General features: G+C 34.5%; 1 protein-coding gene across 2 annotated transcripts; it reads right to left on the bottom strand.

The window, feature by feature from the left end:
• Positions 1-11,268: 11,268 nt before the first annotated feature.
• LOC130799140 (uncharacterized) lies at positions 11,269-16,234 on the bottom strand. 2 transcript variants are annotated; one of them, XM_057662225.1, is made up of 6 exons: positions 15,902-16,234; positions 15,404-15,512; positions 12,765-15,295; positions 12,532-12,592; positions 12,219-12,442; positions 11,269-11,540 (listed from the first exon to the last, which is right to left on the bottom strand). In XM_057662225.1, exons 3-6 carry the CDS (start codon positions 15,164-15,166, stop codon positions 11,483-11,485), a joined length of 2,745 nt encoding a protein of 914 aa, XP_057518208.1. In that variant the 5' UTR covers positions 15,167-15,295; positions 15,404-15,512; positions 15,902-16,234; the 3' UTR covers positions 11,269-11,482. The 2 variants fall into 2 exon arrangements, with proteins under 2 accessions (XP_057518208.1, XP_057518209.1); XM_057662226.1 differs by lacking the exon at positions 15,902-16,234 and having other exon boundaries at positions 15,404-15,894.
• Positions 16,235-19,155: the final 2,921 nt, after the last annotated feature.

Here is a 19,155-nt window from a genome sequence, read left to right as displayed (position 1 = left end):
ATGAAACATGGCACATAACACTATTTGGTATATATTATTGTGTTGAAGTTGTTAAAATTAAAAATCATAGTCATGTGCTAGAAATTACGTGCTAAGTTGCAATTTCATGGGTTTTTAAGCTTTTTTGGCACTTTCTCGCATAAATTATCTCAAACTTGGTTTCATTTGCACGAAACTTGGCACACATCAATATTTCGTATATATTATTGAGTTGAAGTGGTTAGAATTTAAAATTATAGTCATATGCTAGAAATTACGTGCTATGTTGCGATTTTAAGGGTTTTTAAAGCTTTTTTGACACTTTCGCGCATAAAGTATCTGAAACTTGGTTTGTTTTGCACAAAACTTGGCACACAACACTATTTCGTATATACTACCGTGTTATAGAATTGAAAATTATAGTCATATGCTAGAAATTACGTGCTAACTTTTGATTTTTTGGGTTTTTAAGCTTTTTTGACGCTTTCGCGCATAAAGTATCTCAAACTTGTTTGTTTTGCACGAAGTTTGGCAGAAGACACTATTTGGTATATATTATTGTGTTGAAGTGGTTAGAAATGAAACTCATAGTCATATACTAGAAATTACGTGCTAAGTTGAGATTTTATGTGTTTTTAAGCTTTATTGGGACTTTCGCCCATAAAGTAGGTCACACTTGGAGTGTTATTCATGAAACTTGGCACACAACACAATTTGGTATATATTATTGTGTTGAAGTGGTTAAAATTGAAAATCATAGTCAAGTGCTAGAAATTACGTGCTAAGTTGCGATTTCATGGGTTTTTAAGCTTTTTTGGCACTTTCTCGAATAAATTATCTCAAACTTGATTTCTTTTGCACGACACTTGGCAAACATCAATATTTTGTATATATTATTGAGTTGAAGTGGTTAGAATTTAAAATTATAGTTATATGCTACAAATTACGTGCTAAGTTTCGATTTTAAGAATTTTTTAAGCTTTTTTGGCACTTTCGCGCATAACGTATCTCAAACTTGGTTTGTTTTGCACGAAACTTGGCACACAACACTATTTGGTATATACTATTGTGTAGAACAGGTTATAATTGAAAATTAAAGTCATATGCTAGAAATTACGTGCTAAGCTGCGATTTTTTGGGTTTTTAAGCTTTTTTTGCACTTTCGCGCATAAAGTAACTAAAACTTAGTTTGTTTTGCACGAAACTTGGCACACAACACTATTTGGTATATATTATAGTGTTAAAGTGGTTAGAAATTAAAAACCTAATCATATGCTAGAAATTACGTGCTAAGTTGCGATTTTAACGGATTTTTAAGCTTTTTTGGCACTTTCGGGGATAAAGTATCTCAAACTTGGTTTGTTTTGCACTAAACGTGGCACACAACACTATTTGGTATATATTATTGTGTTGAAGTGGTTAGAATTTAAAATCATAGTCATATGCTAGAACTTACGTGCTAAGTTGCGATTTTAAGGGTTTTTTAGCTTGTTTTGGACTTTCGCGCATAAGATATCTCAAACTAGGTTTAATTTGCACGAAACTTGAACATTACACTATTTGGTATATATTATTTTGTTGAAGTGTTTAGAATTTAAAAACTTAGTCATATGCTAGAAATTTCGTGTTATGTTACGATTTTATGTGTTTTTAAGCTTTTTTCAGACTTTCGCGCATAAAGTAGGTCAAACTTGGTGTGTTTTGCACGAAACTTAGCACACAACACTATTTGCTATATACTATTGTGTTGAAGTGGTTAAAATTGAAAATTATAGTCATATCCTAGAAATTACGTGCTAAGTTTCGATTTTATGGGTTTTTAAGCTTTTTTAGTACTTTCACGCATAAAGTATCTCAAACTTGGTTTGTTTTACACGAAACTTGGCACACATCACTATTTCGTATATGTTATTGAGTTGAAGTGGTTAGAATTTAAAATTATATTTATATGCTAGAAATTACTTGCTAAGTTGCGATTTTAAGGGTCTTTAAGCTTTTTTGCCACTTTCGCGCATAAAATATCTCCAACTTGGATTGTTTTGCACGAAACTTATCACACAACACTATTTGGTATATATTATTGTGTTGAAGTTGTTAAAATTTAAAAACGTAGTAATATGCTAGAAATTACGTGCTAATTTGTGATTTTAATGGTTTTTAAAGCTTTTTTGGCACTTTCGCGCATAAAGTATTTTAAACTTAGTTTGTTTTGCACGAAACATGGCACACGACACTATTTGGTATATATTATTGTGTTGAAGTGATTAGAATTTTAAATAACAGTCATATTCCTAAAATTACGTGCTAAGTTGCGATTTTAAGGGTTTTTAAAGCTTTTTTGGCACTTTCGTGCATAATGTTTCTTAAATTTGGTTTTTTTGTACGAAACTTGGAACACAACACTATTTGGTATATACTATTGTGTTGAAGTGGTAAAAATTTAAAATCATAGTCATATGCTAGAAATTACGTGCTAGGTAGCGATTTTAAGGGTTTTAAAGCTTTTTTGACACTATCGCGCATAAAGTATCTCAAACTTGGTTTCTTTTGCACGAAACTTGGCACACAACACTATTTAGTATATATTATTGTGTTGAAGTGGTTAGAATTGAAAACCATAGTCATATGCTAGAAATTACGTGCTAAGTTGCGATTTTAATGGTTTTAAAGCTTTTTTGGCTCTTTCACGCATAATGTATCTAAAACTTGGTTTGTTTTGCACGAAACTTGGCAAAAGACACTATTTGGTATATACTATTGTGTTGAAGTGGTTAGAAATGAAACTCATGGTCATATGCTAGAAATTACGTGCTAAGTTGAGATTTTATGTGTTTTTAAGCTTTATTGGGACTTTTGCGCATAAAGTAGGTCACACTTGGAGTGTTTTGCATGAAACTTGGCACACAACACTATTTGTATATATTATTGTGTTGAAGTGGTTAAAATTGAAAATCATAGTCATGTGCTAGAAATTATGTCCTAAGTTGCGATTTCATGGGTTTTTAAGCTTTTTTGGCACTTTCTCGCATTAATTATCTCAAACTTGGTTTCTTTTGCACGAATCTTGGCACACATCAATATTTCATATATATTATTGAGTTGAAGTGGTTAGAATTTAAAATTATAGTTATATGTTAGAAATTACATGCAAAGTTGCGATTTTAAGGGTTTTTAAGCGTTTTTCGAATTTTCGCGCATCACATATCTCAAACTTGGTTTGTTTTGCACAAACTTGGCACACAACACTATTTGGTATATATTATTGTGTTGAAGTGGTTAGAATTTAAAAACTTAGTCATATGCTAGAAATTAAGTGCTAAGTTGCGATTTTAAGGATTTTTTTAGCTTTTTTGGCACTTTCGCGCATAAAGTATCTGAAACTTGGTTTGTTTTGCACGAAACTTGGCACACAACACTATTTCGTATATGCTATCGTGTTGAAGAGGTTAGAATTTAAAATCATAGTCATATGCTAGAAATTACGTGCTAAGTTGCGATTTTTTGGGTTTTTAAGCTTTTTTGGCGCTTTCGCGCATAAAGTATCTCAAACTTGGTTTGTTTTGCACTAAACTTGGTAGAAGACATTATTTGGTATGTATTATTGTGTTGAAGTGGTTAGAAATGAAACTCATAGTCATATGCTAGAATTTACGTGCTAAGTTGAGATTTTATGTGTTTTAAGCTTTAGTGGGACTTTCACCCATAAAGTAGGTCACACTTGGAGTGTTTTTCATGAAACTCTGCACACAACACTATTTGGTATATATTATTGTGTTGAAGTGGTTAAAATTGAAAATCATAGTCAAGTGCAAGAAATTACGTGCTAAGTTGCGATTTCATGGGTTTTTAAGCTTTTTTGGCACTTTCTCGCATAAATTATCTCAAACTTGGTTTCTTTTGCACGAAACTTGGCAAACATCAATATTTCATATATATTATTGAGTTGAAGTGGTTAGAATTATAGTTATATGCTAGAAATTACGTACAAAGTTGCGATTTTAAGGGTTTTTAGCTTTTTTCGAATTTTCGCGCATAAAATATCTCAAACTTGGCACACAACACTATTTGGTATATATTATTGTGTTGAAGTGGTTAGAATTTAAAATTATAGTCATATGCTAGAAATTACGTGCGAAGTCGCGATTTTTAGTATTTTTAAGTGTTTTTGGCTCTTTTGCGCTTAAAGTATCTCAAACATGGTTTGTTTTGCACGAAACTTGGCACACAACACTATTTGGTATAAGTTATTGTGTTGAAGTTGTTAGAATTGAAAATCATTGTCATATGATTGAAATTATGTGCGAAGTTGCTATTTTAAGGGTTTTTTAAGCTTTTTTGGCACTAACATCTATTTTGTGTTAGTGTTTTCGACAAGATTATAATTCCGTTGATTGCGGCTACTTCAGTGTCAAATACATGGATGATATCTTATAATTAGTGAAAGATGTTGGAGTCAAAAACATTAATGCCGTAAGTATTTGTTACGTTCTTAAATTATAATATTATATATTTACTATTGGTAAAATCTATTATTTATGTTTCATTTAATTTAATATTATATTTTAGGTTTTATACGACACTCTAAGGGAAACACGACCTTTGATAGATGGGGAAATGCGCGAATCGAAAGAGAAGATTGCCGCGTATCTTGCTAATTTTTGTTCTTGGTAAATAATATAATTAGTTTAGATATAGTACTTTTGTATATGTATATTATTATATATATACGATCGAGTGTGTATATACGTATTAGTTGGTGATTATTGGTGATAATTGTGATTATCATTGGATTATTACGTTGTAAATTAATCATTCTTTATTACATATGTTAACAACATTTTATCTTTATTTTTACCCCTATAAGTGGCTTGTTTAGTGTGAGGAAACTACATGTTATCGCATTGGTTTATTGGATTTTACGCTTGTTTTGTAGCTTTGGTATTTTATTTTATTTCAGGATCTAATCATCAACACCGAGCACAAACTAGCCCCTTTAGTTGCATATATTGCTCACCTAAACACCAAGGGCTCAAAAGAAGTGAAACATCATAAGCCAAGCCACAAGAACAAGCCAAAAAGAAGCCAAAATATATCCACTCAACCAGAATAGGCTCGAGCAGCATTGCTCGAGCCAGAAGCTCAGTATTACATATCTGAAGCTCGCTCGACCAGTCGAGAAAATTTGGCTCGGGTAGAGCGAAGTGCATTCAAACTTCCAGAGCTTCTGATCATCAACAGGGTTCAATCTAGGTGTACAGTACATCCGCTCGACTGGTCGAGCAAGATGGCTCGGGTCGAGTGGAGCTAAATTTTACATTCTGTTTAATTTTTGAAGTTTCTGATGTTGGACCTGATGGTCGCTCGACTGGTCGAGCGGGATTCGCTCGAGTCGAGCGAAATGGGCGGCAGCAACATGTGCAATCTTTTTAAGTATCATTCAAGGTCCAATTACATTTGTTGCTTCTAATTGTTGTTGCCAAGACTGCCAGCCACCCTACCTTATCCACTAGGGGTGGCACGCAATCATGAAACCACCACCCCCTGCTTGTTTTTTGAAGCCTATAAATAGAGAAGAGGAAGAGGGAGCTATGATCTCTGTTTTCACCTTTAATTTTTGAGTAATATCTATGTATTCTTCATAGCTTTGCTTTCATTTCAATTAAGAATTAGTGTTAGCATAATTTCCCTTTCACTTCAATTAAGTATTTTCACTTTCCAAATACAATCTTAACTTCATCCTTTATTGTAACATTTTGCAACTTGGAATTCTTCAACCATTGATGTACTATTATTAAAGCTTTTGAAAGGTATTACTTTGAATCATCAATTCATCTTGTTCAGCCTTAGATTGAACTTAAAAGAGTAAATTCAATCTTTTCTTATATTGATTTCAATTCATATCACTTAGTCATCTTTGATTGTTTGCGTTCAAGTTTCACATATTCATGCTTATAGTTCTTCAACTTATATTGCACTCATCTCTTTAGGATACTCTAGCTTAATTTATTCATCTATGATTCTTGGCTTGTTTGCAATCTACAATTTCAATATGAGTATGAGTGAGTAGTTTGTTTTGGCTTAGGCTAGGCATTACCACCATGTATGCAGTTTGAATTGCTTTCTTTACCTTTGACTTGGTTGTATTTTTATGGTTTAAGATGGATTTTACTATCATGTTGTAGTGTCGTAGAATTGAGGGCGAGAGTCAATTTTTACGATATTCTATGCTTAAAAGTTAAGACATCTCCATGAGAATAGGTAGATGCTTTGATTGGAAATGTTGAATGTGTGCTTCATGTCTTAAATTATGCTTAACTCCATGAGAATAGGTAGTTGAGTATGTTTAGGAAGCTTTTGTTGCTTGAGAGAGTACATTAGTACTTATGTGTAACACCCCTGAATTTTCGACCCCTCAACGAAACCAAAACCGTAAAGGACGGGAGGAAATTCGGGTTTTACATAAAAGAAAAGGAAAAGAATTTAGATAAACGTTAAATATTAACTTTAAAAAGGTGAGTGAAAATTTCGGCAGCATCTACCCTAAAACTGTGAGCCTTTGTAGAAAAACAAAAGTTATTTAGAATAAAGTAAAGGCATCAATGGCCTATGTCACGGTGGAATGATTCGTTGTCGGCTTCTCAAATCAATATGCCAAGCATGGATCGTGGTTCCAGTGTCAACGCTTGCGTTTTAAAATGACTTAACTCCTTAAAACCATACAAAGTTATAAACTACGCAGCGGAAATATAAATATACAAGGGAGGACACAAGGCCTCATAACAAATACAACCAAAGCTTACAAAAGATAACAAGAAGTACAAAATCGAAAGATAACAGCAAGACACAGGTTATGCTTCGCCCTCATTACTCTCCCCCAATGCAATGCAATGCAAAAGAAGCTTTAATACCTGCTACGCCTGTCTATAATCCTCCTGCTGCTCGACATTAGACTAAAGGTCAATGTGTCATAGCAGGACAATCATAGAAAGTCATCAACAATCAAACATAAACACAAACACGTACACATCAGTAACTAGCATCAAATATAATAACGCCAACTACTAGTTGACATTATATTATAAAACAACATAAGATGACTTCATAAGACACAAGCACATATAGTAACCGTTTATCGGCCACTTATACTTCTTAATTTCATTACGTTCTTTCCAACCTGAACCATGTGTTCTTGGGTAGAATGCAGGTCTTCACGCTCCTCTTTTCAAAACATAAAATCTTGCAAAACACGCATAGTATCAACTCAACCAAGGCATTAAGAGAATACCTAACACATGACCTTATAGAGCTTGTCTATCTTAAGGTAAGTGTGATCATAGTTTGTAATACCCTTGAGGTAATATAACTTAGGCACACTTCTCACTAGCGTAAACTATTCTATCAATATAGATGTTCTATCAATGAGTAAACGTTCTATCAATGTGTAAGCTTTCTATCAAAGAATGAACCTTCTATCATTAAACAACTTTCGATCAATGAATAAACTTTCTATCACTGAATAACATTCTATCAGTGGATCTTTTCTATACTTCCTGGCATAGTGATACGGCCAAGGGCGTTATTGGCCATCTGGTGCCCATGGAAAAGTATGAGGTTATGCCCCCTCCAGTTGACCCTCTCGGGTCCTACCTTTGGGAAAAACTAACATACTGGGGTACTAAACCAGTGAAGAGGCCACCATATTGGGGTTTGCAAGGCCCGCATGGTAACACCTCGGTCAAGGGGTGGTATCGGGCCATCCGGTGCCTAATGACAAAAGCATGCTCATGCCCCCCTTACGATGATCCCGTCGGATCTCACCTAGGGGACTAATAGATCAACCGGACATAATCTAGTTGAGTCATGCCAGCTAATCACAATCTAATACTTTATCAGATGGGAATAAGTCCCACTTTCGACTATTAATGAGCGCCCTAGGATAACAGCACGTCAAAAATCACTGAGCCACTCAACAAAATATGAAATTCACCTATAAAGGAGTCATTCTAACTTCAAGTAAGGTATAATCCAATTCTTAAATAACTAAAGGGGGTGGTCCCTCCCTCCTACTAACAATCTCATTCTCTATAACTATTCTAAGCGCAAGGATTTCAAGTTACAAAATTCACCCAACTAAGGTTCTATTTTCCTCTTATGAACTGGAAACCTATACAAGTTAGGAATGAAACTAATAAATCCCCTTAACTACTTTGTCATACCAACTAAATACCAAAGTAACCACTATCACCTATTCAACATGAGTTTTTCGATTACTTAGCACATACACAACTCATTCAATACAAGTCAAAATCATAAACTCAACACAACATAAGTCTTTTCACCAATTTAAAAGTAAATACATATGTGAATCGTTCCTTTTTATCAATAAATAACTAATCACAACTAAGCCTTACAATTTTAATATAACACTTATTCAAAGATAAGGCAAATCTTAGAGTTATCGAATCGCGATATCATTTGTTACATTCTCCAAAGCTAGAAAGAACTATAATCAAAACAACACGACAAGTAACTTTAGCAACCATCGACTATAAGTTGACATTATGCTCTTAGCTTACTAACATTATGCGTTGTGACTTCAATAACAATCTAATAAGAGTACTTGTAATTCGTAATAATCAAACCACAACAATTAGTAGCTATTATTCCCAATTTAACAACCAAAATCACTTCCATAGACAACTAAATCATCACCATTACTAATTATCACAACAATAACCAATCGACTGAGTCTTAAAACAACTTTTAAGGTTACTTAATCAATCATCACAAAAATATAGCATAAAACACACATCATTTGTAATTTCATTTCTAAATTCAAATCCTATACATTTCATGTTTAAAGATAATACTTTTAACTATTAACCATAGCAAGAATAAATAAACTAATACACCACCATAATGTAACATGAAAGCCCACACTATTACTAATTTCAAAGATAACACCTTTAATTATTACTCATTGTAAAATTCAAAGAAACTAACACACAATCAACACAAACCATAATTTCTAATCACACTTTAAACCCTAAGTCATAAATATGTTCAATTTATCCATCAAACTCTTACCCACAAAAAGATTCAACGAAAATAATACAAAAATCAATACTAAACTCATAAACTTGATAACAATTTCAATTAAGACAAGAAAAAATCAATTAGAGAAGAGGATATGGCTTACTTAGGTGAACAAGAGAAAGGGATGAACAGAGGAGTGGTTAGTGTAGTGGTGGAGGTACAAGACTCACGACCGACTGGAGGGGCCCGAAACCAGCTGAGACCAGCCATTTCTTGCTACTGCTGCTGCCGATGATAGCGCGTCAAGGAGGGGCTTAGTCTGCTGCGGGATACTCATGGTGGAGGAGAAGGAAAGCAGGTGGCCTACCGGTGGTGTGGTGTGCCGGCAGCTGCTGTTTTCTTTTGTGGGCCGTAAGGGAGAGGGAATGGAGAGAGGGAAAGAGGAGAAGGAGGAAGGTGGGCGGCGTGATTCTTTGTGAGTGAGGGAAGGAGTACTCACAACCCTAACCCATCCTTTTATATTATTTATTTATTTATTTATTTATTTATTTATTTATTGATTTATTTATCTAGATTCATCTTCTTGCGAGGCCCTATTAAGAACTCACCTTCGTATGCTCACACATTTTAATAAAAATAATTATTTTGATTCGAACCTCTTTATTTAGAAATCGTAATTGTATTTTTAATATAAATATATGTTAATATTTAAATTCGTATATGAAAAGAATTTATCAAAACTACTTCAAAAATTAATTTAATATAATTCTAAAATACCCAAAAGTCATTAAAATATTAATTAATAACGTTAGAAAATCTCGGGGTGTTACATTATGATACGTTCTTCCCCATAACAAAATATCCATGACATTAGGTTAATGCTTAGTAAACACTACTTTGGTGAGAAAGCCTAGCCTATGCCTCTTAGCTTATTGATCATTATATTCTTACTTTTAGTTCATTGTATCCTTATTTACTTTTATGCTTTATTTTCATTAAGTTTTTTTAATTGCTTTTTTTAATTATTTCTAACTCCAAACATCATATTATACGTTTTCGCACACACTAATCAATCGAGAAACTATTAATTTAACCCCCACTCTTTGTGGATTCAACCCGTACTTGCCGACGTACTATGCTACACCGTGCACTTGTGGTAGTACTATTGAAGAACGTAAAGTCCCGGTCAACATTGTACATTAATCATTGGATTATTTATTAATATTTAATGAAAAATGAAAAAAAAAATTCTATGCTATATGCTGCAGTTCTCCCAAAACCGCAGCATATAGCTTATTTTTTATTTAAAAAAAAAAAGACTATATGCTGCAGTTTTGGGAGGACCGCAGCATATAATCTTACACTATATGCTACGATTTTGGGAGGCTCGCAGCTTATAGTCTTTTTTTGTGCTGCGGTTTTAAATTGCAGCATTTCAAATAGGTCATCTACTGCTATCACTAGTGCTGGGGTCTAAATTGAAGCAAATTATGGCCAAAAAAACGCAGTAAATGAGGATTTTTCCACTAGTGTACTTTGATAGCTATCCGAAAGCTGCATGGAGTAAGTTTTTGCGGAACAAGGGTTCCCTCCCCAAAAGAAAATTTATCCTTTGGATGATCCTCCTTAATAAACTGAAAACCAAGAATAAATTATTCCAGATAAAATATGTACAGGATGATTGTTGCCCCTTATGCAATACAATATCTGAAACGATAACTCATGTCTTTTTCAGCTGCCCCTTCAGTGCAAGATGTCTCAAAGAGCTGGGTATATGGCTCGTTGTTTCAAATCTTCAAATGGATATCAATAAGATCACTAAGTTTAAATGGTGAACTGATGGATTCCTTAAGAAGATCATCATCTCGAACTTATGCAGTTTGTGTTACCATATTTGGGGGACTCAGAATGAGGCTATTTAGCTCTTCAAAATGAGCACAGTGGATAAAGCCGTCGAACAGATTAAGTGTGAAACTAGAGCTAGGTTTTATGCTTTATAACCTGTTGAATCTCAAACCTCCTTTGGTTTAGAGATATTGTTTAGTTTTTTCTCTTATGCTTTGAGGTTCTCCCTTATTGTTTGCACATGAAGAGCGAGCTAGTACAACCTTTCCTCGAAGGTGAGTACTTTCTTCATACTAATACACTGTTACAATTGGGGTGTCCCTCCTTTTGGTGTTTGTACTCGTCTTAGTTTTGTTGCAATGGAAATTTTATTTTTCCTTGTAAATATCATTAAAAGTTAACAAAATATTATATTATTCACGAATAATTTTTCATTTCATTAATCTATAAAATGAATTACAGTAAGTCAGTAACTGTGCAAACCACATATACACCAATGAAAACCACGAAAATGAATGAATCAATGATTTACACTGAAAATCTATAAGGAAACATTTTCCAATTTCACTTTACAAATTTGATAATTTGCTTAACGTCACAGATGGATTTAGTTTCAATTGAATTATGGCATGAACTCCATTGGAACGCGCATACCGTATCCTTTCCTTGTGTTCACAACTCTGGTATCAAAGGCGGACAAAGAGTTAGCATACAAGAGCAACTGGTAATAATAAGCAACTCGGACAAATTAAAGATAAAAGAGTAAAGAGGGTTATTTTTGACAATAAACGCCTGAAATTATGATAAATTCACGATTGTTATAAAAATGATTCCATATAATTGTATAGCAACGCATCAAAAAGCTGGAATCGGTGGCACTAATTGCAGTTTGCTCGTTAAAAGTATTCAGTACATTTCACCCCATATTTGTCGACAACATAATGGGACTAATACTTGTAGACAGCTAACCTACATTACCACCATGTTTAGATGGAAGAAAATGTAGGGAAGGGAAACAGAGGGATGGCATTTCCATCATTTGGATACCAAAAGAGGAAGGCATGGAGCTGGCTGGGAGAAATCCTTTACAGTTTGTTCTTAACAAATTCTTCAAACATTGTAAAGATTTGAAAGGAAAACTCAATACTATCCTCTTCCCTCCCCTCCTCTCGGAGACTAATGACATACGGTGATGGAATAATGTATAGATGCTATCCACTAATATTAAAAAAAAAAAAACAAAGAGTTTCTGTAGGACCAAGCTTAAATTAGCAACACCACATTATTTTCAGTCCAATGCGTATTCAAGTAATACGAACAATCCATGTAGAAGTAACAAAAGCTTCGGAGACACTTACGTAGGGGCAAGTTTTCCAAGGTTAATAATGAAATCTTTGTTCTTCTCCTCCAGGACCTTCCCGAATATATCAATGATATACCTCTTTCCCTTGATAGCTGGAAGTCCTCGACTAGCAAGTAAATCAAGATCCATTTTCTGAAGTTCTCTGCCATTTACATAAACAGTAGTATCCCCTCTAGAACAGCTCTCTGGCATAGGAAAACTGAATTCTTGAATAGAAGGCTGTATGATAATCAAAAGTTCCTTAATAAATACAAAGTTAGTGAAAAAAGATGAAACTAAAAGCAAGTAAAATGAACAACCAGACTCACTGGAATTATTCCAAGGCAATGATGGCCCATTACACCCCAAAAACCAGCTTTAGGATCATACCTAGATTGAAATTAAATTAAAAAACGAGGAATGTTGAAAACGTCTCAAGTGAGCAATTTCGGATCAATCTGCTACTTACAAATAAACTTAACTGGTTAAGAAAGCAAAATAGTGCCTATATAAATCGAATATAGAAAAATTAACTCTGTTAGAAGGCACAGTTGAGAGTTACCAATAAGCTCCCGGTAGAATAGGTCCTGCAAGCTTCTCTGCCTTTCTAACGACATGAGATGGCACCTGCTGACCATTGACATATACCTCACCACTTCCAAGGGATCTACGGCCAGATGGTGAACCAAAGGATTTACCGTAAGGAGGTCTATCTATACTTCCATCTTCGTATTCTCTAGGAACATCCCTGGAGTCCAATAAACTACTCCTAGTTGACAAATCATGAGAATAAACTTCAGTCTCTGAGGTAGCTGCTGTATAAGCAATGGAGTGATCTTGAGAGGCATCAATACATTGTTTAGAGTGGTCAAGAAGCTCCCGTGAAGGAGAACCAGTTGGTGGCCGAATCTTAAAGGGGAATTCTGAAGAATTGGGACGGCTGCTTCGAACACTTATACTTTCTGAAAGACACTCTTTAGAAGATCGAGATGATGGAGAAATAGCTCGAGCATGTTCATCCAAATTTAAAGCTAATATCTGTCGTCTTGAAGCTTCACGGGCTTCCGATTCGGTAGACTGGAAGCTATTTCCCTCAAAATCATAAGATTCAATACTTATACTGGTATCAGCACAGCTATCATGATGATGTGTAGGATCAGACTCATTCAAAGATTCACTACAGACACCAGTACATTTGACAGGATCAGGTTTCTTCTGAAAAGTAAGAACATTAAAAGACCCATCTCGAAGATCAAATGACATTATATAAGAGCAACGCCCACATTGCAACTGATACACTTTCTTATTGGTCATGAAATTACCGGGCAATTTAAGCAACTCAAAGCATTTATGGCATATTACAAAGGGGGAACCACCCAAAAGCGGTAGGCTGAGCCGTTTGTTCTGGTTAGCTACCTGAACTCTCCTAGTGTGGCGTGGAGGAAGGTGGGGAGTTTGCTCTCGCGGACCAGTGTGAGCCATTTTAGGATAATACATCCGTGGATCAGGTCTTTGAAGATTCATACAACCAGCAGGATTGACTGCTGAGTTAGGAGGCATCCCATAAGCAAAAGAAGGTATATCCTGGCCTTGCATATCAATAGGATGGTGGACATGCACCCCAGTGCGATATGATATGAAGGAATCTCGATCATAGTTCAAAGACTGCCCTGGAACATAATCTGGCATTGGATACTGTGAAAAATGTTGTTGCCTGGAGCGATGCATTTGGCCTTCATATGGATCATCATACGGAGGAGGACTAAATGTTTTTTCCAACTCATAATCCAGGCCAGGTCCATGATTGAAGTACGAACACCTTGGAATATAATTATCTGGCAAAAACTGCTGCGTGGATCCCCGTCTGTATCCAAAATCTTGTGAATATTCATCAGCTTCAGAATAAAGCCCCAGAGAAGAAAACAGATCATCATCCAATTCATTCAGTTCTTTGGGTGGATATCGCTGAATAGGTTCCTGATATGTATGTTTCAACTCAACATGCTCCATATAGTGTATGTCAGCTGGCCCTCTTCGAACATCGCCACTCTGTCTTGAATGAACACAAGCATGAATGGAATCCAGATAATGACTTGAAGGCCCATAAAGTGAGCTTGAAGAAGCTGACATCATCCCACTTTCAATAGGTACCCTTGAGTTTCTGAGAAACACCTCATTCCCATAATTTCCACCAGACCATTGATATGCATTTACCCTGGGTCTCCTATACCGTTCAGCATAATCTTCGTTAAAACTAAAATCCCTGTCTGTTGTTTCCCTAATTGAATCTCCACCATGAATTGCATCATCTATTGATCCTTCCAATGTCATCCCATGTTCATCAGCAACAGATACCTTCCCTACACTAATTTGATCAAATTCATCACTAACTCCGTCTCTACACTTCTGTCTTCTTCTATCTAAAGAAATGCCATTAGATGGTCTAGAACGACTATCCTCAGAAAGCCATGCATGGAATGAAGTTTTCAGAGTCATCCTATCCCTCCACACTTCATCTCCTTGTTCTTTGTCCATCCTTTCATCGAACTTAGATGCAAAACCTTCCCTCAATGATGAATTGGAAATGTCTTGATGCATTGTCCTAGCTGTTGATCTTTTAACAGTATCAGTCCCACTCAAAGGCGACATGCTCACATTTCTCGTTCTCACACTCATTGAAGATTTACCTCCTCGCTCGCGCACAGGTGACTTGCTAACATTTCTCAACCTATCTGGAGATATACCAACCCCATCAAAATCCCCATCATCTGGACCCCTCCCCCTTATTGGTAAAGGACTATCATAACTCAAACTCACAGGAGCTGAAGTAAGATCATTCAAAAATCTGTCCCTCATAGGTGACTTAGGTAAACACCCATGAAACTCATCAAAATCACTCTCAACAGAAATTTTTCTTCCATTACCGTCCCCAAATCCAGGCTTCGCCAGTGATCTACTATCCATATCTAAACTACCGTCTTTCCCCTAAATCTTCTATAGCTCAGCACTATCCTTAAACCTTCTATCTGTATCCCTTTATCAACAACTATATCAGAATTCACAAAATTCCACTTCCAGATGACCTATTTTTAGCTGTTCATTTCAATATATCAACAAAAAGTTTCCCAAAAAATAAATTTCAGTCAGACATTTTAACAAACTTAATTGCATTACAAAAAAAAGTGAAGGATATTAATATACCTTTAAGCAGAGTACCACAACCACCGCATTGATAGACAGCAAACCCTTGAGGCTCTGGCTACACCTTATCGGATTTTGGGCAACGAACTAATCGAATCTCTGACATTAACTATAAAAAATTTCCTCGATAAATTTTACAAGCATAAATCAACAACAAAAAATTAACCCAATAAGAAAAACCACAGAAGAACTCAAAACAGAAGAAAATTTTGGGCAACTCAAGTCATTTGATTAAAAATCCTATTTATATCTATTTATATTGAATTGTGTTGTATAGAAGTAGTAAAGAATGATAGTTGAACAGGTTCAGCACGTGTAGAGATAAGTGATCGAGTGATCTAACTCCTCATATACGTAGTACCCTGAATTGCCATTGTCAAACACAGAAAGAAAATATTTCCCATATTGTAGCATTTGACATATGATTTCAACTAAAAACAACGATTCATTGTGATTTTAATTGGTACTTTAGAAACAATAATTTGTTTGGAGACTTACCCAGAAGAAGAAAATTCAACTATAATTTGAGGAAGAAAAAGCAAAATTTTGAAAAACTTCCAACATTTTTGTCAGAAATGCTTCCACTCTTCAATTATGATTGGATTAATTAATTAAGATGGATAAAAATGTGGATTTGGTGATCGATTGGTGGTGAGTGAGCTGAAGAAATTTCTCATTCTAGTAGAATTTGGAGGGAATGAAGAATCAGTCAACACGGACAACGATACCTGTCTCGAAAACGACGTCGTTTGAATCTTAAATGGTATCATGTGATGCGTTTGGTGCAGAACTTAAGAACCATACGTTACTGCGTCATGGAACGCAACAAACGTTTGGCTTACGTTAACATTTAAACGTGCTGTTGTGGTTTGAGTTGATCAAATAGGTTACGCGATGTTGAAATCAGGGCCATCCTGACTTTTTGGACCCTGAATGAAATTGAATAAAAAAAGTATTGTTATAGTTCGTCAATCTTTTTATTTTATCGTCACCTCACTCCCAATAATATTACAAATTTGTTTCTGAATTTTAAAAAATTACAAATTTGCTATTGGACTTAATAACATTATTATCAACTAAATTAGTAAAAATAAATAAATAAAAAATAATACCAGTTACACAAAAAGTTTGACTGTACCTAGGTCGAGTCGCACAAAAAGTGCGACTGGTATTATATTTTTTTTTTTTTAAAAAAAAAATTTTATTAATTTTTTTTATTATTATTGCTATTATTATTATTATTATTATTATTATTATTATTATTATTGTTATTATTATTATTGTTGTTGTTGTTGTTGTTGTTATTATTATTATTATTATTCTGATTGTTATTATTATTATTATTAAATTTTTATTTTTGTATTAATTATTATATTTAATTTATTTTATTTTATATTATTATTATTATTATTATTATTATTATTATTATTATTATTATTATAACAATAACTTAAAAAAACTTAATTAAACAAAAGAAATTTTATAATTCGAAATTCACAAAAAAATAATAATACTAATACCAGTCGCACAAAAAGTGCGACTGTACCTAGGTCGAGTCGCACAAAAAGTGAGACTCTACCTAGGTACAGTCGCACTTTTTGTGCCACTGATATTATTATTTTTTTTAAAAAAAATTTATTAATTTTATTTATATTATTATTGTTGTTGTTATTATTATTATTATTATTATTATTATTATCATTATTATTATTGTGATTGTTATTATTATTATTAAATTTTTATTTTTGTTTTAATTATTATATTTAATTTATTTTTTAAAATATTTTTATTATTAATTATTATAAATAAGAAATTTTAAGTCCTATGGCAAAGTTTTAATTTTTTAAAGTCTAGGGGCAAATTCGTAATTTCATTTGAAGGGGGTGGCGATAAAATGAAAAAGGTAGCGAAGAATAAGAATCGGGTAAAAAATGTTTTTAAGTAGGAATATGCACCGTGGAGGTTTATTTTTAAATATGACAATAATAAATTATTAGTTTATTTTAATTAAACTAAGAATTAATTTGCTCAACTAATTTAATTAACGAATAAAAAATAAGAAATAAAGAATAACACTACTTATTTACCTTTCAATTAATATCAACAAAAAAGTAAAAAAAAAATATCAAACGATACCTACTACTAATAAGCCAAAATCAATAACTAAAACTCAAGTACTCATACTAATCAAATCGTACTACCTAAAAAGAGTCCCCTTCTCTCTTTAGGGTTAGGGCTTTTCTCTCTCTAAGATTTTCTTAGGGACTCGTGCTTGTCTTTCTCTTGTGTATTCTTCTGTTGAAGATTATCATGGCGGCTGATTTGATAGAACAGTGCTCTAAATGAACCCTTTTCAATGAAGAGGAGGATGATTTAGAGTTACAAGACAATTTGGACGAACAGCAAGACGCAAAGTTGTCTCTATGGTTGGTAGGGCGTCTTCTTTTTGAGAAACCGCTTAATTTCGATGCTCTTAAACGAACCCTCTTACACATATGGAGTCTCAAAGAGGGGGTAGTTATAAGGGCTATGGAATCAAACATGTTCGTGTTTCAAATCTTTCACTGACAGGATTGTGAGAAGGTGTTGAATGGGAGGCCTTGGTGTTTCGAACAGAAGTTACTTGTCCTACAAGAAATCGAAAAAGATGTCCAACCCTCTAAGGTAATTCTTAAGTCTTCGCCTTTTTGGATTAGTACAATCTCCTTTTTGGCTGCCAATCGAATGAGAGGGTTAGATCTATTGCAAGTACAATGGAAGATGTTATGGAAATAGGGTTATGGTTTTTATGGACTATACAATCTAAGTGAAAGGGGGTTGGGTTCCACCGTTAAAATCCACATAAAATATGAAAGGCTTCTCCACTTTGCTTCTTATGTGGCATATTGGACCATACTGAAAAGGATTGTTCTTATGTTACGGAGGAGGAGAAGGAGAAGGGATATGGGTGGGGAATGGATATTCGTGCCTCTCCTAGGACAGGCCTCAGCAAGAACAAAGAAGAGATCGACACATTGAAAGTTAGAAAGAATCTCTTTATCACCAAACCGATTATAAAGAGTGGCCCTGCTGCTCATGTTTGTTATGGTGAGGTTATTCCCACACGAGCAAATGATTCTAGGCGAAACATTATTGCAGCCAATGACGGAGGTGGAGAGAAGGAAAGTAATTGTCTTGGGCATGCTGAGAAGAAAAACGAGATATCGAGGGTTGATGAGGACAGGGGTTTAGTGATAGCTGATGAAATTGGGGTTCCTCCACAAATCTCAATCACAGGTGTCTCTGATGAAGAAGAATAACCTACCAGGTTTTGCTACTCAACAAAACAAGCTTATTTTGGCCGATACAAGTAGGCTTGGAGATCCGAAATGTTCATTATTCAATATAGGGATTCAGACCTAGAAAATCAAGAAGACTGTGAAAGTCAGAAGTAGGTTGGCTAGGAAGAAATTGTGCTTCACAAGAGAGAGAGTACTGACTACACTAATACTCTCACAAAAAGGAAGGCTTGGGACATGGATGTTGAAATGGTGGATAGTGATTCGATAATGAAACATTCCTGTGTTGGTGAGGGATTCATTTCTGCTTCTGATGAGAATGATATAGTAGCGGAGGTTGGGTGCCACCAACCCCGCAAACACCAATGAAAATCTTTAGCTGGAACTATCAAGGGCTTAACAACCCTTTGACAGTTCAGACGCTTCGCTCCTGGTGTTAGAGGGAGCGACCAAATTTCGTCTTTCTTATGCAGA

The sequence above is a fragment of the Amaranthus tricolor genome, chromosome 14 (assembly GCF_026212465.1).
Source record: "Amaranthus tricolor cultivar Red isolate AtriRed21 chromosome 14, ASM2621246v1, whole genome shotgun sequence".
NCBI lineage: Eukaryota > Viridiplantae > Streptophyta > Magnoliopsida > Caryophyllales > Amaranthaceae > Amaranthus > Amaranthus tricolor.
The sequence above is the reverse complement of the archived record's forward strand: the minus strand, read 5'-3'. Positions and strand labels throughout refer to the sequence as shown.